At 41.0% G+C, this 24,984-nt stretch overlaps 1 protein-coding gene across 1 annotated transcript in view; it reads left to right on the top strand.

Annotated features, from left to right (window-relative positions):
• The window catches only part of TDRD9 (tudor domain containing 9), a 2,841,455-nt gene that overhangs the window by 846,174 nt on the left and 1,970,297 nt on the right, over positions 1 to 24,984 (top strand). The window contains exon 18 of the mRNA XM_044074496.1: positions 7,437 to 7,500. Coding sequence (XP_043930431.1) covers positions 7,437 to 7,500 — 64 coding nt within the window. The remainder of the gene's footprint in view (positions 1 to 7,436; positions 7,501 to 24,984) is intronic.

The following is a 24,984-nucleotide window of genomic DNA, read 5'->3' as shown; positions in this document are numbered from 1 at the left end:
ACTGAAGATGGGCACTGAAAGGTTACCGAGTAGGTGGGAAGCAAAATTAGAAACGCTGTTCTTCTGCGTCTTTTTTCTGAGAGCACCCATAAACATTCATCATGGAATGTGTGTTCTTCACTTAAGATGTGGATCCTGCTCTCCCAAATATGAAGGAATCTGTTTGACAAGGATTATACATAATACCCCTTCATTGTCGCTTTTGGTGGTGGGTTGCTCAGTTAACCTGGTTGTCTTGTTATTGTTTGAGGGATCAGCTTATATAGCTTTTTCATTAGTAACTTGGGACCCAGTAAAATGTATTCGATTTTCTGCCACTGATTCTTCAACAAGATGTTAAGCATCATTGTTGTTGGATGCTGATAGTGTTTTAGGGAGGTAATTGGGTCTGTTATTAGTGAAGGCTGTCTTTGTTTTGGGGGGGGGGCATATGCAGGCTAATGGTGTGTGCGTGTGTTGTTGATGTGGATGAAAACATTGAATGACTGTCTTTTGAACCAAGAATTGTCCGTTTTCCGTCACTTGAGCTTTTCAAACTGTCATGGGAAGAGTTGCCCACAAATGAAGCTGCATTCAGCATAAATCCATCTTTCCTGCCAGCACCCTGCACAAATACTGGCTTGTTGACTGAAAGACTTTACTGAGCAATTAAGAAGTGGAGAATGGATGAAAATACCTCCTCTCTGGAGTCATTGATGCTGTTTTCAGTGCCTGCAGGGTGTTGGGAGGTCACCTTCCTGCCTGGGTGTTATTTTCTTTTGATGTTGGGGGATATTTCAAGTCAGACCCCACACATTGGTGAAAAGTACTGTCAGCCTTTCAAAAGTGTATTTTCTGTGACAGATGTATTCTAGCAGTTTAATGCTAAGGCTGTGACCTGCTAAAAGACTTCATCCTATAATCCTAGGTATGATTCCTTCAGTCTACATTTAACATAGTATACAAGTCCATGCAAGTCATTTAAGTAGTCAGTGCTTAAGAGCTTGCACTGAAAATGGGACTTAATTTAGTTGAAAAAAGCATTAGTAAATCAAATTGTTGCTAGCTATATGCAGTTAAATAACTTCAATCACTTGACTTGCAAAAGCTTTTAAAGGTGCAGCACAATGAAGAATGAAATAACATTTGAGTATGTGAGAATAAATTGCTGGAATGTTAAGCGTTTAATACATAATGACAGTTTTTTTATCCTTAAAATTTGTATTATAGTTAGTACCCGGATTGTCGGGCATTTCGTATAACCTGCCATTGATGCTGTCTATAATCCGATAAGTTGTCCACATCTTCACCCCAGAGAATACTGCACGTTGTGATCACTTAGTGTAAAACTTTCCTAGAATCTCTACAAACTTTGGCATATCTCTACAGTGCATTATTTTTATATGTATGGACTGAACTCGGAGTATCCTTGCAATTTTACTATTCAGCATTTATAGAATGCAGAATAGTTAGTACACTTTGCCACAAAGACAGCTTTTTTGATAGATGTTTAAAAAGACTAAAATACTGTTTACCATTTATATCACTATTTTCCTGATGTACCGATATTAGTAGCAATATCTGTGTATAAACATAGCCCTTCTTTGAACATTAACTTGTTTTTGATTCTGTGACTAAAATCTCCTTAAAATGTATTTGAGGAATTTCTCATGTCTTATTTACTATTATGCTATAGCCACTTAAAATTCTCCAGTTATTGTCTACTGTCTTTTGACACTGAAGAATTGATGCATTCATATTCTGAATATCTGATGATGTCAGTTTTCATTCATCTTCAACTTATGGGTCTGGATCCGATCCTCGAATCCACCTGTGCCTTTACATTAGCTCGTGGCCTCCAACAAACTCTCGATCTTCTTCCCTACCCATAATGCACCATCCCTCTCATTCCTCAGATTTCATTTGCCACTGAGGTATCAGGATCTTCATTCAGCTCTCGAGCATCACCATGACAGATAAGTACTTTATCATAATCGTGATCCTTCCTAATCTTGATATATTTAAAAAAAAAAGTATTTTCTCCTTCCCTTCCTTAATTCTTTTTAGTATAGAAACTAGTTTCTTTCCTTTTTCTATTGGCAGTTTATTTCTTTTCTTTCCCACTGCAGTATATGTTAGAGGCTTTTACTTTCCACATTGCACTTTTGTATTTATGGACCATTTGTTTTCATATTGCCTTTCTGTTATGGAAACTTTCTTTGTTCTCTACCAGACCAAAAAAAAAATTTTGAACAAATTAAATTAAAATACCATTAAAGTTTTTGTCTGTGGCATAATTGGGGCTTCAGTCCCCCAATATACAAACTAGACCTATCAAAAAAGAGAATAAAAACATTAATTTTTATGCTGTTGCACCTTATCGGATCCTAAGTCTTTTGTGTTCTACCCGCTTCACTGAAATGCCTCAGATTATAAATCACATGTGCCAGGCTCTTTGCCAGAGATTACTTGCTCTTGTTTTCATTGAAAACACAAAGGTTGAAATCTTCCAATTTTTTTGTCCTGCATATAAGAGCAGTCTGATCCAATGTGCATTGCTTCCGAGGAGCCAAAGTATGTTGACATCTTTCCCTCTTTGGATCCAATAGAGGTGTGGTAGGATGCTCTACCACTGCATTCAGTGCCTCAGACGTTGTGGTCAGTTTTTCTGTTCTGTCCTAGTGGACTCTAGATTTCAAGGCTATCTGATTTGAATCAAGGGTCAGTTTTATCTTCCATTCTGATCTCTTGCTATCGGCTCCGATAGTTGTTGCTGAGGTTCTAGTTCTACCTTGGATCCAATGACTCTGGTTCTTTCTAGGATCTGATGCCTTGAGATCCTTTAGCATCTTCTTTTGTGTCTTTTATTGGATTATGAGTCCTCGGATCTTGGAAATATAGGTTCTAGACACTTGAAACTACATCTGCTGTCCAGTTCTTCACAGAATGTCTAGATTTTTGCCTCATACAATCTAATACTGAAGTACAGATTTAGATGTTTTTGTAGTTTTGTAACTTTGTCCAGTTTTCTTGTGTTTAGAGGTTGAGAACTAGGTTGAGGTTTTTCAGATCTGGTCTCTTCAGATCCAGAGTTTTTGTCCTGCATTTCCTTTGTATCAGAGGGATTATGGATGTTGCCGTATCAGAGGGTTTTCACTATTGCATCTTCATCTGTAAACATCTGACGAATAGTAATTTAAAAAAAAAAAGAGAGAGAGAATATTGAATTTGACTACTGCGAATCTGCAACTATTTGGAACCTCCTTTGCATCCTAGAGATTTGTGGTGCATGTTTATGCTTTGGCGATAGTCACATTCGGATAGTTAAGTTGTCTTGCACACTTGTAATGCTGCAAGGGGATCAGGTCTGGGAATTGTCCAGCTCTCTGGCTAGTTTGATTCCACTGAGGCTCAACCTTCATGCTATATTAACTTCATCTGTGACACCCTGAAGAGTTTTTTTTTTTAGCTGTCTCTAGCAGAAGACATGCCAAGGTATGAGGGTGTTTCTGTTTTCCTGGAGCCCATACACACTTTGTTGTCAAGGGTCTCTTCCAAAGGTCTTGCTCATTACCTGTAATCTACTGATGAGCCATCAAACCTTTTCCGTCCCCAATTTTTGAGAAAAAAATTTAAATGTTTTACCAGGTCAAATGAAATAGCAGCACTAATCAGTGCAAAGGCTGCCATGAAAAATAATTCCTCCAGAAGGTCTCACCAGACCATTTGTAAACTGGAACATTGGCTCCTGGGATTGCACAGGGCCAAAGACCTAATTTGGTTCTCTGTGTTTTGTTCAAGTCAGTTTGTCACACTGTTTTTCTGTATGTTTGCTAGTATTCCCTTTCCAAACAAGGACTGCGTGTGATCCATGGTTTATTTTTCAAGATATGAACGGTCATATACAAGCAGACGGATGATCCAAGGATGACTTCTGCTTATGCCTAGAAACATTTTTGTCAGTTAGGACTGCTTCCCTGTGATCTATCCACAGCCCTAGGATGTTCACTAAAATATGGTAGTAGTAACAGTTCACTTGTATGTTCAACGAAAGTTCTGTGATAGTGTCTCTTCAAAAATAGTCAGGTAACTAGCAAGTCAGCAAAATGATTTGCAGTACCAAAAATGTAATTGTTTCTGCAAACATGACGATTATGGTTACTTGCAATGACTGTAGTTCCTTTTGCCAGTATCCATGAAGGAATTTCTCATTGGATGCTAGCTTTTCAGTGGTCAGTACTTTCCTTCAGTGTGTGAAGGATAACCCAGATATGTAAACAGTTCCTTTCCTAGCATATGTGGTTACATTAATTTTTACTGGATTGTCCTTTCATCTTTCCTCAGCCCAAGACCTTAGTGCCCTAAGAATGCTTCCCACTTTTTGTGAGGAGATCCCCTTTTATGTAGTAAATAATATGATATGAGTGTTCCCAATGAGTCAGTTTTGTATATCAGTGTCTTGACAATGAGACCAGTGCCTTTGGTGTGTCAGTAGTTTGGTACATCAACAAACCGGAGGAAACCAAACTTATCCCCTGTGTTAATAGCCCTAATTGAGTGTGTGACAGATCTCAGGAGAGCTGATCAATTATGTTTCATTTGTGCATGTAGAGTTGGGTAAATCGGTAACCAAAGTAACTTTAGCCATATGGCTTACTGGCTGCATCTCACTTATTTACATCAAACTGACTGTCACTCTACCAAATCAATTACCGGCTCACTCAACCAGATCCATGGCAACTTCCTTAGTCTTTTCTTTTCTAGTAAGAATGCCCATGTGCAGCAGCTACTTGGGCTTCTCCCCATACCTTTATTACTAGTTACAAATTGAATTTGGTCTCTAGAGGTAGAACCAGACATCTGGAGCAGGTCTTTTTTTTATTTTTTTAGCTCACAAATAGTCTCTCTCCAACAAGATGGGCAATGCAGTGGTTAGCGAAGAGGTTTTCTGGTTCAATACTCAGCTGTGGTACTTTGTGTGGGTCTGTTTGTCCTCTCTGCATTCACATGGATTTCCACCCCATGCTCCGTTGTCATCCCACATTCCAAAGACATGCGTCTAGAGATAGTCTCACCGGGCCTCTACTGAAAATGGACAGGGGGGATTCACCAAGACTCTACTCCATGCCCTCCCCCCAGTCTTCCCGATGATCTCGTATGACTTCCTTAATTCCCAAATTTCTTTAGTACAAAGCTTGCTAGAATAACATGATAATTCTCTTTGGAATCCTACTGGATTTGTCAGACTGTTCTTCCCTTTCGGTCTATGGGCAAAGTTGTTCTCATCTCACCTGACCGACCTTCCCAAATATAGTTCTCCTTCCTTTAGTGTCAGGCATAGTTCACCCACATATCTCAAAACTTCAATTGGTAGTGTGATTTCTCCATTTCTTTTCCTTCCAGTCCTTTATCTTCCCTTTAATATTTTACTAGGAAACTCCACAGAAGTTAAGGGTGAAAGCCTTTTTATGGGTAGATCAGATTCAGACAGATTCTGTCTCAAATCCAGCGTATTCTTTTTGTTGGAATTTTTAGTGAACTGTATGAAAGTGTTGCTTCATTTTTGTAAGAGGGCAACTAGAAGCAATTTCTACTTTTAGATAGAATTTCAGAATTCTTTCTTGGTCTCCACAAACTGAGAATTATTTTTAGAACATATCCATTTTCTGAGATTTTCCCTACACAGATCTCTTTACACCATGGGATCAAAATTTGTTATTGCAATTTTTGATATATTTTCCTTTTATACTGCATTCAGATATGACCAAAAAAAAAAATACTTTTCTTACATCCTTCCATATTTCCATTTTTCCTTTTCAGGAAAGATAGGATCACTTTGGGGACAGCCTTTCTTTCCTGCCTAAAGTACTGCAATATTTTATAATAGGGGAGAATACATTTTGCTTTCATTAATTGTTCATATACGCAGTACATAAGACTGAAGTCTGATCTATTATTCATCTTCATTGAACAGAATAGGTTTGGCTAATAGGTCATTAAGGTGGCCCTAGCCAGTTGGTGTGACAGTTTACATTTCACTATTTTTGCAGTCAAAAATTTCTGTGGCCGATATATGTACAGTTGCTACTTGGTGAAATCCTTAGCCTTCATCTTTCTTTACAACTGGACCTGATATCCAGTAGTAGTACAGTCTGGCTCAATTGTGCTCAGGAATATCTTTCCTTGGAATCCGCCGTAGGGTTCAGAAAGATGGGGATTCTGACCCATAAGTTGATGATGAATGAAAATTGGCAACATCAGATAAAGAAGTTATGTACTTAGCATAACGTTCCATCTGTGTTGTTCATTTTCGTTCAACTACCCACCCACCAACTCCCATCCCTTTCTAATATCTGACCTTTGACGAAGTGAGACACTTCAAGGACACTACTGTCCTTCATGTGAGTGTTAAATATGGTATTCCTCTCTATATGTTTGTTTTAACATTTGCCTTCTGGAGAAATACAGTTCCCATTTCTAGGTAAACTATGTCCTTTGTATTGAACTTAATAGTTATTCATTTATGGTCTTCCTATCAAGCTGCAAACAAGATCTGAGGAATGAGAGGGGTGGTGCATCATGGGTAAGGAATGAGCTTGAGAGTTTGTTGGAGGTCATGAGCTAGTGTAATGACCGAGTTGGATCCAAGGATCGGATCTGGACCCGTAAGTTGAGGATAAATGAAAATGGACAACACAGATGGAATGTTCTAGTAAGCACATAACCTCTTTGTAGTGTTCGCTTACCTTTGACAGTTAACTTTTTTGAATGCATGTTAAATGTACCAGTTTTAACAGGTGTAACAGAGTCTTTATTTTGGGTATTACTGTCCTTTAACTTTAATTCAGTATTCTTGATAATAAAAAACAGTGCTACTTTCCAGTTGTGACTGCATCTGAAATGTGAAATCTAGTCAAAATGCTAGTTGTGACAAATGAAAAACAAAATTCCAAATGCGTTTTTGCAATAAATTCTGTAAAAGTATATATTACCTATGGTAGCCAGGAAGTATAGTGACCCATAAATGATTATAAACGTCCAGAAATATTTCTTACAGCCCAAATGTAGCAGAGCATTTCTTATGGGCTTGCACAACAGATAACCTGAGTTGCTGTTTTGATGATTGTACATTTGGATGGTCCAAGTTTAATAAGGCTCCATAAGCATCTTGACAGTAAGGTTATGGTAAGACTGCATCTCCATGAACAAAAGTACTAGTGATTTATTTATTTTATTTATTTATTGACGATTGTATGAATCAATAATTTTTTTAGTATCCATTGTTTTGATTATTTGCGGTGCATTGTTTTGCTTTTTTAGTTTGTGTTACTGCTTACCTTACAAAAGAGTATTAACTGTCTAGATGCATTGAACTTCCAATGAGAGTACATCTGAACTAAAAAAAAAAAGTTGATTTAAACGTCCAAATTGTTCACGTCTTCATTTTTTATCTGCAGAAATAAAATAGCCTACGCTGGAGAAACACTGAGCGACAGTATTGCACTTGTAAATGCTTTTAAGGTCAGCTTTCCATAATTTTTTTGCTTGTCTGTTTATTGGAAGTCTTTGTAACTGCACAATATAATAATGTTCTAAATTGCTGTTTGTATATTAGAAATTTGTTTTAAAATTGGCTGATTCTTTTTGAAAATTATTCTGCTGACTATTAAGGGATCTGACTTTTTGTGTTTGTTCTAAGAGTGTCACAGTTTATCTCGCTCTTTTTCTGAAAAGAAGCAGATTTTTCTTTAATGAGTGCATTATCATACTTAGATAAACTTGCCTAGTGGGTCTTTGTCATAACACATCCCACTATCAGGTGTATCCCATAACAATTGTTGTTAGAACTGACCTTTCTGTATACATTTTTATAGGTCTAGGAGCTGCACACCTTCATCTTCTCAGTGCTTTCATGCCCCACCAATGCTGTCAACCTGAATGTGAGATCAAGTTCCACATCCCTTGAAATTTGTTGTTTTGCACAGTAAAAGTGCAATCATTTGTTATTACTGTGGCAGAAAAATCAGTGGAGTTTTTGATCCGACATCGGAGGCCTTTTGCAGTAAGTGCTGGGAGTTTAGAGATCCCAAGATTAGCACCGAATTTTTACATTTTCTTTCATTTGCTTCATTGATTTTTTTTCTGTATATTTTGTCTTCCCAGCCTTAGCTGCCAACAGTCATTCTGTAACAATCAGTTGGTCTTTTGTGCTCTTATCCTGCTGATTGCAGCACTTCACATCAGCGTACAGTGTGAAAAGGGGTTCCCTTTCCCCATTGAAGAGGTATGGGTTTGCTAGCTGGAGCTCTCTCCTTGCAAGTCAGTGATGAGGATGAGAACTAGCTATTATGGAAACCATCATTGGGGTATTTTGAGTATTTTATAGCCCAGTTCCACTTGGTCTCTGTAGCTGTATACCACTTATGAAGTAGAGACCTACACTACTGGAGTGTGAGTTATGTGCATCTACACACTGGGATCAGCTACAGTGAGAAACACTGCATGGTTGTACAGCTGTACCCATGTGTGGTCAGCTGCAAGTTTGCTTGTTCTCCAGTATGTGGATCTTGTGCATTAAGGCTGTACCACAACTGCTCAAGTGGGATGGGCAAGCTTTCACTGGCCCCTCACTTCCTGATCAGGACTTTACTTTTCTCTGCTACAAATCCACCCTCTACACAGTACATTTGGGGATATGGGTGCCTCACCGTGGCATATCATATTACCTACTGTGACTAAGCAAGTGAACAGTCCTTACGCCCCATGGTTCGTTTTGCCATTCATATAGGTAGGATCTTAATTTTAGTGTGTTTCATAGGAAAGTTTCCTGCATTTGTTGCTTAAACTTGGCCTTTAAGTGTTCCTGCATTTTTATATCAGAAGCTAGAACCACGTTAGCATGTCCTTGTATCAGAATGGTGTGCAGTAAAACGGAGTGCTTCTTTTGTTGGCTTTTCATCCTTGTAGTTGAAGATGGTACAGTAAGCCGGAGGGCCCACCTCACCTTTAGTATATGAGAGTATTTGAGATTGTATAGCATTGGCATCTACGAGAGGATCCTTGCCTGATCCCTGGTAGCAACCATAACAAAGGGAGAAGTTAAAGAATCAGAAGCCAGGCAAGGATCCCAGCCTTCTCCATCTTACTGGGTCCTTGCACGACCTGTGCCTCCTTATTTTATTTATGCATTTACATTTGATGACTGGGATAGTCCATCTGGGCATAGTAGCTCCTTTTCAGCAAAGGCCCAGGAGGAAACCTCCATATAACAATATAATTAGAGTAGTCCGCTTCAAGATAAAAAATGTAAATTATTAGTAAAAAATTTGGAATGTACAAGGTCTTTGTCAGTTATATTAGAAGGAATATTTAAGGTACATGAATGGACAACTTATCTTTCAAGAATATGTACATAGTGCATACAGTTAATATGTGTATTGTAGTCAGAGTTGAAGTAAGTCAGAGTTGAAGTAGTTTGGATACAAGGGGCTTTACTGGGTCCTTGCAACTACCTATGCCTCCTTGCATGCTGTCTTCTCTCCCTTGATTTGTAGAAAACCAAACTTGTGCTTGTCATTTGTTGATGACACTGACAAGATTCAGAGTTGTTCCCATGGGAAGTGACTCTGGAGTGAATCATAAGTCTTAGTTAAGTCTAGTGCTTGAGCATCCTGAAGAACAGAGCAACTGACTTGCTTACATGGAGTGAGTTGAATCAGGTTTACTGGACATACTTGAAGAAAACTCGTGTCTGCTATTACATCTGATAGGTCTCATGACCCACCAGTCATATTGTACATTCATATATTTACTTGGTAGAAGATATCCTCATGGATGCAGGGGATGTACACTTCAAGAATGCAGTTTGACTTCAGTGGAGGGACTTGCTGGGGTATCACCTCTGCCTGCATGACCTTTACCCTTTGTTATGGAGGTGGATAAGGAGATATCCAGTCTGCCAGTTAAGGAGTCAAGGAGCTTTCGACTGGGTGGACAAGGAGGTTGTTTTTGCTGCTACCACCTGTATTCTAAGAGGCCATGGTTCCTTTTCACCTTCTCCAAAAGTCTGTTTTGTTGCAGCCTACAGTTTTGTCTCACCTGCCTCATTTCTTGTCTTCCTTTGTGAACCAGGCTGTGGAGAAGCTGGCAGAGCTTCCTTATTTAAGGAGTCTAGAGAAGACCTTTTTGATGGCTTTATCAGTAAAGTTGCACATAGCCATGTTGTGAGTTTTCTGCTGATGTGGCCTAGGTAGCAGCATCTGAGATGTGCCTACAGCAGATGAGTGGCTGAGGTCATTCTTCAAAAATGAGCTAAAAGAGGTCACTCTGAACCCTCCTCTTTGGAGAAGAGGCATTTTTTCACAATCTTCTCAGGACTGATAAGACTTACAGAAATGCAAGTTGGTATTGAGAGTAGAGTTTTAATGATGCCTCCTTACTTTAATAGTTTTTGAGCCATCTCCTTTCCCCCAAGAAGGAAGAGTTCTGTCGTTGAATGAGAAAATTAAGCAGCAAGTGCCATAGAGTTCTACGTCCTGGCTAAATTCCTTAACAATACTCATAGTAGACGTGTTTTTACAGGGAATACCAGAGCAGCTCTTGCCCCTCAGAATTACCCTTGATCTAGATCTTTCTCAAATTTGTCCTGTTTGAAGAACCACAGCAGAAGACTGATGTGTTTTGGAGGTGATCTCAGACAGCCACATCTTAGAGTGCTTAAGTCGTTCTGCATCAAAAGATCCATTAAAAGGCATGCCCTTCTAGGGCAGGGTACTGCCTGTGCTGATGTTTATGTAGTCATTTGTTAGCCTGGTTGTATTGTACCAGACCTTGTATTTAACTGTTGATAACACTGTGTGTTTTTTAATTTTGTGAGCCAAGAAGATGCATATGTACTTGGAAGTTTGTGTTAACAACACAGTCCATCCTTGCAAAGGACTTGAGACTGACAGACTCTATTTGCAAAAGGGGATCTGTAGTGAGATTTTTACTCTGGAAAAAGGCACTTCTACCAATTCTTCCACATTCTATGTCAAATGCCTTTGTTAAGTTAAGCCATAAACGCACAGTAACTGAAAAAAAAAACATATTAATATCTGTCGTATTCATGGAACCAACAAACAAAAAGATTTGCTCCTCAAGTAAAGACGAGTCCACAAACAAGTATAATTAAACAAAAAAACAAATGGGGGGCCTTAGTCATTATGGAATGAAAAGTGCCACCCTGTTGAAACGAACAAGACCGCCACTTTATTAAAATGTATGAGCTAAACAAAGCTTTTACAGAAAGTTTCTTCAGGTAAAACCTGGAAAATCCAAGAGGCTATATTTAAAAATGCATATACTTCACATGACAGAAACCGTGAAGAACCATTATTGTAAATAGCTAATCAGTACAGACGATTAATCAGTTAATAGAAGAATTCAGCTAAAAATGTTATTTTATACCAAACTCCATGTAAAAAAATTGTGTTTATAAGAAACCTAAGTTGCTTCCTCTAGTGGAGATAAGAATGAGCTGATCCAGGGCATTGGAATTGATGAAGCGTTGGGCCATTGCATTGGTGCTTGAGTAATTTTCCCAGTTGATGGAGAGTTATTTGAAGTCTCCTAGTATGAGAGTGTTGGGTTGGATATTGATAGATTTTCTATCAAGGTCCAACCCAACACTTACATACTAGGAGACTTCAAGTAACCCTCCATCAACTGGGAAAACCACTCAAGCACCAGTGCACTGGCCCAATGCTTCCTGGAATTCATCAGTTCCAATGCCTTGGACCAGCTCATTCTTACCCCCACTAGAGGAATAAACGTCCTTGGTGTGGTTATTACTAACATGGGCAACCTTTGCTCTACACCAGTAATCACTTCTTCCCTGGTTAGATCTGACCACAAACTAATCACCATAGAAATCCACATCTCATCCACACCCCTCGCAAAGGTATCCACCATGAAAAACTTCTCCAAAGCTGCCTTTGGACTCCTAAAAACAGAGGTGGCTAACTTCACAGCACCCATGCCAATGGAAAATAGATGCATGACTGCAGAATCATAAACCAATACAGTATACGAACACGTACATAAATGCATGGAACTAGCCATACCCAACAGAACCAAGATGCTCTCCTCCAAAAAAAAGGTAGCCAGTCTGGTGGTCCCCTACCATTAATAAAATCTACAACAGAATGAAAAAACGTTTGCAGAAAAAGGTGAAATCCCAAGACTGGAAAAATTCCCCGATTTGCCTCAACAAAAAGTTGAGATCCCTCATCAAAACCTCCTAAGCCAGCTATGAAGACAGAATTGCGGCAGATACTAAAAACATCCCCAAAGGTTTCTTTAGTTATATCAAGAATCTTCATGACAATACCCAGATTTTCTCTGAGTTACTGCACAATGGCACCTCCTATACTCAGCCAACAGCTCGGAGGGATTGGGATTTCTTTAGGTGCAGCATGTCCAACAGCTCTGGGTTCGACATAGCTTTATGTTAGGCAGAGATCACCTCGGAGTAGGCGATATGCTACGGAGTAAAGCTGGAGTTTTTTGAGACGGTCAGTATAGGGTATCTGAGGCCAGTAATCCTCTTTGTGAGGTACTTCTGTGGCCTTTCCAGCTGCTGATGTCTTGTGAGGTACGTTCCAAAAGGGGCGTTGTACTCTATAATGGGTCTAATGAGTGTCGAGTAGAGGGGAACATGACCTCTCTTTTCCTGGATGAGAACCCTTTTATGATGAGGTGTGCCATGTAGAAGGACTTACTGACTACTGAGGTGATGTGACTATCAAAGGACAGACTACTGTCCACCTGGGTCCCAAGGTCTCTTATCACACATTCGGTGTTAAGCAGACTGCTGTCTATGTAGTAACTCATGGGTACAGACTTTTTACCAAAGGGGATGACAGTGCACTTTTTGGCATTGAGCTTGAGGCCATGGCTCTGACACCAGGCATCTGTCTCAGCGAGGCCCTTCTGTAGGATTTCCACATCATTTGGAGACTCTACTATGGCTCTTGGTTTGCAGTCATCTGCTAACTTCATTAGCCAGAGGCCTTCTGTGTTAGCCTGAACTTCAGAGAAGTAGATACCAAGTAGGAGAGGTCCCAGGACTGAACCCTGTGGTACTCAACTTGTCACTGGTTTGAGGACAGATTTGGAGTGTGCAACTTTTACAGTTTGGGTTCTGTCAGTGAGCCAGTTGGCAACCCATCTTGTGACATAGGGATTTATACCTAGTTTAGTGAGTTTAGCTATAATTCCAGAATGGGGGATGGTGTTGAAAGCATTGGCGAGATCAAGATAGGCTGTGTGAACCACCTCACTGTCATCTACGGCTTTGGTGACTGCCTCAAAGAAGTCGATCAGGTTCAGGAGGCATGATCTGCCTTTCACAAACCCGAACTGGGTGGGATCCAGAGTTTGGAGATTACCAATGTCTTTGAGTTCCATGATGATATGTTCCATGGCCTTGCAGACTAGGCTCATCAGGCTAATAGAGTGATAGTTCCCGGGATCAGTGGTGGCTCCCCCTTTGTGTAGTAGGATAACTGTTGATGTACGCCATTCAGTGGGCACAAAGCCTGATTTTATTTAATATATTGCCTCCTCTATTTAAATGAATCAAGCAGAGTACCGTAAATTTAAATGTATGCAATGAGTCATTATTAAATATATGTTTATACAAGGCATTTTGTTAAAACTTCGATAAATGGTTGCAAATATATTCTTTCAATTTGCTGTTTGGGTTGCCTGTATTATAGATAGTACAGCTTTGAACACTAGAGAAGGTAAACAAGATATACTGAGTCACAATCTGCAAAATGGTTTAATATATATGTTTTATAAGCTAAAGGATGAATGTGTATATATTGGTACTAGAAATACATGTACAGTAAATGCATTTCATACAGGAAAAGTACCTCGTCCTTGGCTGTAACTGGTGACTACTTGATTATTCAACAGTTATTTATAAACTAATAGTTTCAAATTGCTTATATCCAAAACTGAGATGATCAGGAATAAATTTTTTAGTTGTGTTTAATATTTTTTTAAATATGCCAGTTTTTGTTAATGGTGTTTTTTAAAACTACTACTAAATTTATTATGTGGAATGATAAATTGATCTCTCTCTTACTTTCCTTTTTATTCCGTGTGTAAAGATTACTTGAAAAAGCTGGGGAGCTGTGGTGGTGATTGAGTCACTATCTCCTGTTCATTTGTTAATAGATAATTGCTATAACCCCTTAAAGAAAAGTCCTTGGTTAAGATGTCAAGTTGCTGTGTGAAATCATTGTCATCAGTAATCAGCCTTGAGGTTCATAGCAGCAGACCTTTAACAGTATTATAAAATATATGAGGCAAATGCACGTTCTTCAAAATTTCTCTCTTTTTAACAGTAAGCAGAAAAGAGCCGATGTCTCATTTTTACTTCATTAACCCTGCATCTTTATCTTAATTTTTATCCATTCATTATCTGAAATAGATTTTTGATCTGCATCTATGCTTTCAATTAAATGTACGTGCTCCTGTGAAATATAAATTCTGTCCAGTGTAGCTCAGTTATTACACCTCTGGGAATAATATGTTAATTGTGTCTGATATCCTACTACTGAATTCACATTTGCTTTAGCAAATATTTTCATATACTTTTTAAGAAATGTATCCTCTTTGTTTCCCTTTTAGGTTCCCCCGATATATCATCACTAATGCAGATCTGAGTCTACCCTCCATTGTTCAGTAATATTCCCTACTGGAAGCTGCTTTCTCCCAATTTTTTTTAAACTTCATAACAGCAGTTTTTGGTGGAATACTTTTTACTTGTTTTGAAGAAAACTGGACAATTCTGTCTCTTCCTGAACCACTGTGACTTCAGTGAGAACTTCCACTTCATCAGATTTGGATGGTGACTCTCCAAGCTGTTGTGCCATTGCTTTTTCATGAATTCTGAAAGGTATTATCGAACATAGTGAACAGTTATTTTCCCCATCAGCTTCTAGATTCTTCTCTGGATGCTTTTTCATTTCGCTCTGGGTAGGCAGTACTTTATAAAGAATGTTGAGGATATCTCCTGTCCCTTGAGGATTTACTAAAGTCTTGGTGTGGTTGCAGAGGTTTGGCAGGAGATGATAGTTCTGAAGCTTCTTTAACTGACTCCTAGTGGCCATGTCAAGGTATTCCCTAGTATTAACCCTGGCATAGTTGTTGCCACAGCTGCAGGCATGGAAAATTACCATAAACTATATAGACGTTCCCTCTCAGAAGCATGCACCAAGGATTGTCTTTGTTAGGATGTAGTGTGTGGTGTTTTAGTTTTTGCATTACTGCCCGCTGAGGGGGCTCAAGAGCTTATGGCCAGACCTTCTGGGTGAAGTTGCAGATGAGGTAGGGGCTTGAATCCTTTAGCATCTTTTCATCATCTTGTTGGCCGATGTTTTGATTGTGTTTTTCCACCTTTGAATGAGTGATTTACTTGTCTCACTAATATAACTATCCAGTCTAGCATTCTTTTTCTGTGTTCATTATTCCGATGCTGCCGTGTTTCCTGAGACTTTGTGGCTTACACGTCTTGTATTCCATCTCAGTGGTCCTCAGTTTCAGCCTCTGCATTAACAGCATTTAATATGTTGCCCACAGGCAATTCTGACAGTAACACCAGTCATTCTTTTATTGATGTATTTTTCATATTTCTTCTCGGTACCAGGCATCAGTAGTGGTGTAGTCCACCAAACCTCACTGTTAAGTTGACTTCAGAAGGGATAACTTGGTTTATGGAAAAGGTGTCGGGAATGTCCAGGCAACATGTCTGGTCTCCACACCATCCATCACAGGAAGTCCCCGAAATGAGGTCTAGGCCTAAAAATTACAGTAGGCAACCAGCATCTTTAAACATACAAGGAATATAAGAATTGATGATTAGCTCAAGAGCTTAGAAGGAAAAAAATCAAAGTAGTTTCCCATCTGTAAAGGGCCTTCTCACAGATTAGCTGCTATGGTGGGTATGGAACTTATAATAGTATTGATGTACAGGATGGACATCCCATGTGCCTCTTCTGCTTAGGCTCTCACCATGAAATGTATGACTTAGAGTTTGTAGAGAGTTCAGTGGCATTGCTCTTCTCCATCGTTGCAGGAGTCTTGTGTTTAAGAAAAAACAAAGAGAAATGCCTGCAAAGAGGAAGTACTACTGCTCTTTGACCTGCTTCTCATATAATAATTTGCTGGTGCTCATTTTGTTGAGAAGAATTTGCATGTTCACTGGAGGTGCAATCACTGAATACCATTAGTGATGCTTAGTTAGATGGTACCAAAGGCATTCTTGCCTTATCCTGATCCTTTTCCTTCCTAGATTGAGGGTGCAGTTCCTTTCTTTGTGATTCACTACACAGAGGGAAGCTGATCAATGTTCCTATAACATTATGCCGCAACTCTACATCTGGTGACATCATTGGCTGATGTTAACATGTCTGCCATGTTGTAACATGATGACAGCTATTATCTATGGGAATCTGAGGTGAGCCCATTAATGACACAATCAGTGTGAACTTTGATAATGCCTTTAGTGAATGGTCTTGTATTTTGAGAGCTTAGTTCCTTGAGTAGCTCTTTCAGTTTCTGTGGTCCATGCTGGAAGAGCAACCTTGAGAATGAGGTCTACCTATGTTGCTTTCCTTCTAGCTTTTTTGAGTTGGAGCACCTTGTGAAAACTCTTAGTGGACCAGGAGGGAGTAATTATATAGATTGGGGAGCATGTTATTTTAGTTCATGGCATTTTGTCTAGTTTTCCAGCATTAGATCAAAGCAATGTCATCTCAACTCCTGGAGGTAGGAGTTTCCCTCTGCTTTCTGAGTTCTCTGACTTTGATCTTATCTGGTAACTCAAGAGAAGTCATATGGTTCCAGGGGTTTTGCCGGGGCAAGGTCTTTTTTATTGCATGCCTGAGTTTCATCCTAGGGTTAAGAGGGTGCGGAAAATCTTTAAAAAGTCATTCTGACTTCCCCAAAATTTTCACTACAAATATCTGATTCCAACAGAGTTTTGTGGCCAAATAACCTTCACCTGTCTCCTTAGTGCTGCTAAGATACCCAGTGGATTTGAAGGTTTCCTGAGCATCCTGAATCATTCTGTCTTCTGATAAAGTGCCCAGGAGTTTGTATCAGCCAGCTTACAAATAAATAAATACAGAAATAAAATACTGTGCTGTACTGTGCATTTTGTTTCTTAAAATAACATAGGCACCTGGTGTGCATGTCTGATCTTTTGTTGAATTTTCATCTGACAGCAAAGTAATGGACAATAATATACTCTGCGATTCATTTGAGCTTTATAATTAGTTGTCACAAGGAAATTAGAGTGTATTTTATACTGATGATTTGAAGGTGCTTTTCATGGCCTTTGGGGTTCCTCCCTGGCAGGAGTAGGGAAGACTCCAGCAGGTTTTTCTTGCCCAGGTTAGCTTATTGGGATTTGGCATTGTATATGTTGTATGCTCTATTTTGACATGTGGTGGAACTTTCTCTGTGAGTGCAACAGGGCATACTAATGTAGCACAGTTTTTCACCAGTGCAAAGCTATGTGCTGGCCTCTGCTGACCTGGAATTTAATGGCTTAGAATACTAAGATCCCTTTGCTTTGTGTCCACTGCCTACCTGCTGTTCATTGGATTAGGTGTCAGGTGAGTGCAGAATGTTGACAATGTTTGAGAAAGTGTACTATCTACCCTTCCCTTAGTCTTTCCTGGGATTGAGTTTGTGAGGTCCTTGTCTTCAGCAAAAAGGAAATGAGACTACAACCTGCCAGTGAACCTTGTTTTGTGGGCATAGACTCATGAGATCCTGTGTGAAATTAATTTTACCATTTATGCCATTTCCCAAAATATGTCAGAATTAATGTTTGGGAAATATGTATAAGGATCTCTGAGTTCTCTCCCTTGAACCTCTTCTGAAAGATTAACGTTATGTGGTTTGGAAAAAGAAATTAGAGTTAACTTCTTTTCTTTCCAAGGAGTGTGATACTGTCTAGAAACCATTCATGTTTTTTAATGTTATCTTTATAAGTCATCTAATGTTAGACTCCTTTCTGTCTATTTGATCTACATTGGGTCCTAAAAAACACAGCTTTTCTCTACTTTACAGGCACATAATGAGTTTAAAGTTTGTAGCAGGGCAGGGTAGAGGGTATTCTTATTTTCATCTTCAAATGTTAGCTCCCAGATGTTTCTCACATCTCCTAGTTTTTACCTGTTCTAGTTCCAATCTTTCATTGTGGCCCAAGCTTCAGAAAGCTGCTAGAGCAATGGTTCCATGTTCTAATGAAAGACCTGTAAAAGAGGAAATGGGCAATAACTTGTGTGGATGTTTTTTGTGATGGGTCCACAAGCTCTTCTTTAAAGCCAAGAAAAATTAAGCACATCAGTAAAGTTGAGAAGCAAGCCAGATGTCATCATTATCCCTCCTTTTCAGCCCTCAAAGCTGTGCTTCCTATGATAATGACTTCAAAGGGAGCACCATATTAGTCCTCACTAGACATCAAGACTGCTTGTGGTTGGATAGTTCTTTTAATTTTTTTTCTTTAGTTTAGAAAACTATAACAGGAATAATATCTAAATAACAGTGTCAGGGATGGTGTTTTCAGATGTCTATGTCTTGGAGCAGTCTGGTCATTCCTCATAAGGAGCTCTTCTGATGGAACAGGCAGTCTCCAGTCATCTGTTGAAAAAAAGACTGGACCATATTAATTGAAGTACTTGCAAAGCCCCCCCCCCCTTAGAGAGAGGCAGACTAAGTTCTATTCTTCTGAGTTCCTCATGCCAAAGGACATAAAATATTTCAATCCCCACCTTGGACCTCAGTGCCGGCAATGAACACATCTCTCTCAGATTTTGTGTTGAGTTTCCAAGGTGTAATGTCCCAGCTACTGAAGGGCAGCTGAGATGGTGTCTTTGAAGGCAGCAAGTCTTTACAAACATGAGTGTCTGGGTTTCTAGTAGGAGGTTTGTGCTGTTTGCTGTGGGTGGACTTCAGTGCTGCTATTTAGTTGCTTCTCAGTGCCCATAATGTGGTAGAAGGGGTTTTGATGGCCTTTATTTTCCTTTCATAGATTACTTCTGCTGGCTTTGGTTAGAAACGTCTGGATAACAGTCCTTGCTTTGGGAATGTCTTTAAAGGGAGAGTCATAGGTAACTACAGTTTAGGAGGTGTTTTCCAACTCAACTTGGGATTTCCACCATTTCAGCAGAGGTGTAGCTGTCTTGCCCACAGAGAGGACTGTGGATTTCATGACCTTGACAGCCTGAGTGAGGACAGAGGAGGGTGGTGGAAGCATGGAGACTCCTGCACCTCTTTGCTTTCATGGTAATCCGTGTTGGGTGTCATTTACCTACCTACAGATATAATGGCCTCATTGGTTAATACGGTGCCAGTGGCTGCACAGTCGTCATACCTACACACTGACATTCTCAGTTTGATGACTGATATTTTGGTAATGGACAGGAAAACCACTCACTGTGGAAAAAAATGGAGCCCCTGAAAGGAAGATTTCAGATAACCTTGTTTGACCTTGAGGACATTGTTTTTTGCTCTTTTGTGCTTGGAAGGAGTTGTTGGATCAGAATCCATCCTGCTTCCCCTAAGGAGAAAGGTTCTAGTGGCCTGGTAGTAGACCATAGGCTTTGAAATCTCTTTCCTAACTACTCACATTATAGATGATGTGAATGTGCTGTGGAACCTCTCAGCTACAGATGTAGTCCTCTTATGGACTTGGAGATTGTACAGGCCTAATTCAGGTCTTAAGACCAGACACCTCCTTATGGGTTGATGCATTCATGACACAAGGGAGAATGTTGTCCTCCACAGTTTTGCTTTTACAGTGGTAAGAAAGAGGTGACGGTAGACCCATTTTCCCTTTCATCATAGGGTAAGTTCCTGATGTGTTATCCTTTGTATAGTATTGTAGATTCCTGTATACTTTTCTGTCTTTTATGCCTTTCAACAAAATTCTGAGAAGAAAGCCCAAAAGCTTTTCTTCCCTTTGGTTGCTGAAAAATGTGTTTCAGGCTGTCATGTTAATGGCAGTGCAGGAGTCGTCATCCTGTAGGCTGATATTCATCTTCTTTTGGGACAACCATCATCTTTGCCTCCAAGTATGGTGTTCTTTTAGATTTTTTACTCCCACCTGACCTTCAGATGAAGGTTACACAGGTGAGTGGTCTTAGCAGAAAGCTTTCTACCTGTCTCTCTACTGTACAGGTGAAAGAAATGGTGCCTTACCACACACTGATTATCAGTTGTTTTCGGCACTTTTAAAGCCTTCAGTTCCATAACAGCTGTTCAGAGTACTTTGTGTTGATAATATACTAAACCGGAGTTGAGCAATTCACGTCTTCCTAATAACATATTAAATGTGCACAGTCTGGATCTTTGTTCATCTGGCTTTATCTTCCATAAACTTTGGCTTACATATACCTTTGAAAACAACTTGGTACTATGCATTCTGGAGACTGTTTCTTCAGCTTTAAGTAATGGATTATACCCTCCTTAATCACTTTATTCATATCTTGCTGATCAATACAAGTATGAACAGTGCCATTTTCACAACCATGACCATACTTGTTAACCATTCAGTGGGCTGTAATTTTCTTAATGGCATTTATATTCATTGTCTGCATATGCAAATTTTAAATTAAAAAAAAAAAAAAATTGCAGGGGGTTGAGCCCTCCTCACCCCTGCTAAATATGTATATTAACTCTGAGACAGCACAATCCCTGTTATTGTGATATGTGGTATTAGGAGGTCTGAGAAGAGTTTCACACTCGTGTGCTCACGCACATGCACACAGCTTCTCTTATCAGACATCCATGATGATGTTTTATTACCCACACAGCAACATCGGCATCAGGTATCCAAAAAATGCTGCTCTTTGACTGTGAAAAGCTCCAAGAAGCCACTTTCATTGGCTGTATGTTAGAGCCATTGAGAGAGAGCTTTATGGAGCTTTTCAATAGCTGGGTTATAATTAGGGTTGTGGGTGAGAATAAGTAATGTTTATAGAGCCTCCCAACCAACAGTGTGCTCTAAGCAGCTGCTTAGGTTACCTTGTGCTAGATCTGGCTGTGATTGTACTGGTAAGTTTACATTTTAATGTAGAATATTTGCTGGCAGAAATTTTTCCTTTAACCCACCATTCCAAAGTGCAAAGAAAATTTGGAGGGATTTGCTTAATAATCTGGCATACTCGCAGCTAGACACAAACTTCTCTTTTAGCAGCCATACTTTGGTTTAGCCTCTTTGCTAAGCTAGCACCTATCCATTGCATGACTACAGACCTCAAGTACACATCAGTTTAGAGTTCCGAACACATACACTAAAGCTGGAGATTGTGTATTACCTATTACAAAGAGAATTATCTGCCTATAGAAGCTGTTGCCTTTAAAAATGCCTCCGGCTTTTCTTAGTAATGTATTGATCTGAAGTAGGAGATTCATTTGTCTGCAACCTGTGGGTTATGGATCCGATATCGGATCCGAACCGGCATGGTTTACCAGCTATGGATCCGAGCTCTCAGCCCCTCCCCTCACCCATAATGCCCTGCTCTCCCTTCATGACCCTAGATCTAGTTTGCCGCGCTGGTGACCAGATTTGTGTTCCTTGAGCTCTGCAGCTAAGTGTATTTTTCAAGTATTTAGAAAGTTTAAAATTGAATTTTTGTATGAAAGTTGTATGAAAGTATAGGATTCCCTTTTACTTAATTATACTTTTTTAGTGTTATATATTATTTTTACTTAATTTCCCTCCCCTCGCTGGTAGCGTAGTGTGTGTTTGGGCCTGTTGTGTGTTTTAGTTGCTTTTACTTTTTACCTTTAGTTTAAGTGACTGTAGCTCTTTGGGATGTCTGAACAACCCAAAGCTGTGTTCTCTAAGTGCTCCGAGTGTGGCCATAAGCTTTCCCCTGCTGATGGCCACACTCGGTGCGTGAGATGCCTTGGGGTTGAACACCTCACTTCTGGATGTTCCATTTGTGCAGGGTTCAACCCCAGGGCATTGAAGGAGCGGAGGTCCAAGCTTGTCTTGGCGGGAACTTTGCCCCCAGACTCGGCTCTGGCCTCCGCTCCTTCGGGGGTAACCGTTTCTTCGGTGGCCTCCTCTCCGGCTCCCCCTCCTCCTCCTGGGACTCAACCTCCCTGTAGTGGTTTGGAGGAGAGGGAAGCTAGAAAGAAGGACCGGAGGGTTGCCCGGCTGCTCTACTCTGGAGGCAGTCAGGGGACGTTTTTCGGAGCACCTAGCAGCATGGGAGTCCATAACATCAGACCACTGCGTCCTCCAGATCATATCCAGAGGTTACCGTATACCTTTCCTTCACTTGCCAAAATTGAAGTCCCTCCCCGACGTTCCACCCGGTCAGTGGGAGGCCGCTTTGGCAGAAATTGGCCATCTGCTAAAGAAAAGAGCCATCCAGCCCGTCCCCCCAGACCAGATCGGATCAGGGTTATACTCCAGGTTCTTTTTAGTGCCAAAAAAGACGGGGGATCTAAGACCAATTTTAGACCTTTCACTCTTGAACCTGGCAGTTCCCAAGGAGAAGTTCCGAATGGTCACGTTGCAGTCTATTCTCCCCCTTCTGGGAGAAAATCACTGGATGTGCTCCATAGACCTCAAGGATGCGTACTACCACATACTTATGGACAGGCGCTCCAGGAGGTTTCTCCGCTTCCGGCTGGGAGCCAGTCACTACCAATTCCGGGTCCTTCCCTTTGGTCTCACCACAGCCCCCAGGGTGTTCACCAAGGTATTAGCAGTTGTAGCGGCCCACCTGAGGCTTCAGGGGGTGCAGGTCTTTCCCTACCTGGACGACTGGCTTCTCACCGCCCCAACAAGGCATCTACTACTTTTGGCGCGAGACTCCTTCCTCCATCTTGCTCCCCGTCTGGGCATCACAATAAACACGGAAAAATCCAACCTAGCACCCACGCAGTTCATAGATTTTATAGGTGCCAGGTTAGACACAAAGAGATTAAGAGCCTTCCTCACTGCGGACAGAGTTCAAAATCTGCAATTCCAGGTGCGGGCCATTCTCCACTCATGCTCAGTTCCGGCGGAGTTGGTCCTGAGGGCCCTAGGGTCCATGGCGGCAGCAATAGCGCTTCTTCCTCTCGCCAGGTTCAACATGCGCATCCTTCAATGGATACTCCTAGTTCAGTGGTCGTATCTTGCTCTTCCTATGCATCATCCCATTGCGATCAGCAAGGCTTACAAGCGGTCCCTCCTGTGGTGGCTACACTCTCCAGATCTCCACGGAGGCCGCCCATTTTGTGCTTCTCCCCCTCTCGCCACGGTGACCACGGACGCCTCCCGCCTCTGGTGGGGGGGGGGGGCATTTTGCAGGCCGGACGGTCCAAGGCACGTGGAACGAATCAGAGACCTTACTGCATATCAACATTCTAGAGATGAGAGCAGTGCTCTTAGCGTTGCTAGCACTTCAGGCCTTTCTTCCCTTGGGAACAATTGCGATTCAATCGGACAACATGTCAGTTGTCTGGTATATCAACAAACAAGGAGGAACCAGGTCTTACCCTCTTTGTCGAGAAGCCATGAGAGTGTGGGAATGGGCAATCTCCACCAACCGCTTTCTCATAGCAACGCATATTCTGGGTTGGTCCAACATCCTGGCGGACAAACTCAGTCGCACCATTCTCACCCCTTACGAGTGGTCTCTCAATACTCAGGTAGCGGAACGCATCTTCGCACGGTGGGGAACTCCTTGTTGCGATCTTTTTGCCTCTCCCTCAAACACCAAGTGCGACAGTTTTTTCGCTCTGATACCTCCTCCCGGAGGTGCCCCAAGAGATGCTCTGGTGCATGCTTGGCCACCCAGTCTTCTTTATGCTTATCCCCCCTTGCCTCTGATGCTCCAAGTTCTTCAGAAAGCCTCTCGGTTGGGGTGCAGAATGATTCTCATTGCTCTGTTTTGGCCTCGACAGATCTGGTTCCCCTTCCTAAGGTCTCACTCAGTGAATCCTCCTTGGATTCTAGATCCCATTCCGGATCTGATATCTCATCCATCCCACTTATCTCCTCCGAACCTGGACAACCTGAAGCTGACCGCTTGGCTGCTCCAGTTCCACTCTTGATCAGGACTCCCGGTATTTCGTCCCCTGTAAAGGCCATCCTGGTGGCGGCTCATAAGCCATCCACTAGGAAAGTCTACCGTAGCAAGTGGAAACGGTTCTCTTTGTGGGCGGAGCGGCAAGGCCTAAACCTCTTCACAGTTCCTCTCCCTTTGGTGCTTGATTTTTTAACCACTCTTTTTAATGATGGTGCCAGCAGTTCCACGGTCAAAGTACAACTTGCGGCAATTTCTCATTATCACATTGGCCATGACTCCAATCCACTGATGTCTGCCAAATTGTGTAAGATTTTCCTTAAAGGTACTTTTCTTCTCAGGCCCCCTATAAAGCAAGCGGTTCCTCCTTGGGACCTTTCCCTAGTTCTCCAGGCCTTGACCGCCCCCCCCCTTCGAACCGGCGGCTACGGTAGATCTGAAATTCTTATCTTTCAAGACCGCCTTCTTAGTAGCCATTACTTCGGCCAAGAGAGTCTCTGAGCTTCAAGCATTATCAGCTAAACCTCCTTACTTGGTCTTTCATCCGGACCGTGTTTACCTCAGGACCAACCCGTCCTTTCTTCCTAAGGTAGCGTCTGAAGCAAACATTAATCAATCTATTAACCTCCCTGTTTTCTTCCCTAAATACCAAAACAAGGGTGAATACAAGCTTCACTCCTTAGATGTTCACAGGCAACTTAGATTTTATCTAAACAGGACGGCTGGTCATAGGCAATCCGACCAGTTGTTCATTTCCTTTGCTAAATTTAATTTGGGCAAGCCAATTTCTAAAGTCTCATTATCTCGCTGGATTTCACAGTGTATCTTGTTGGCTTATCAAGCTTCGGGAAGGCCCGCACCGGAGGGTGTACATGCCCATTCAACCCGGTCAGTCTCTACCTCGGCAGCC

This window comes from Protopterus annectens, chromosome 6.part0, assembly GCF_019279795.1.
Source record: "Protopterus annectens isolate FY-2018-M chromosome 6.part0, PAN1.0, whole genome shotgun sequence".
Classification (NCBI taxonomy): Eukaryota; Metazoa; Chordata; order Ceratodontiformes; family Protopteridae; genus Protopterus; species Protopterus annectens.
This window is presented reverse-complemented; position numbering and strand designations above follow the sequence as displayed.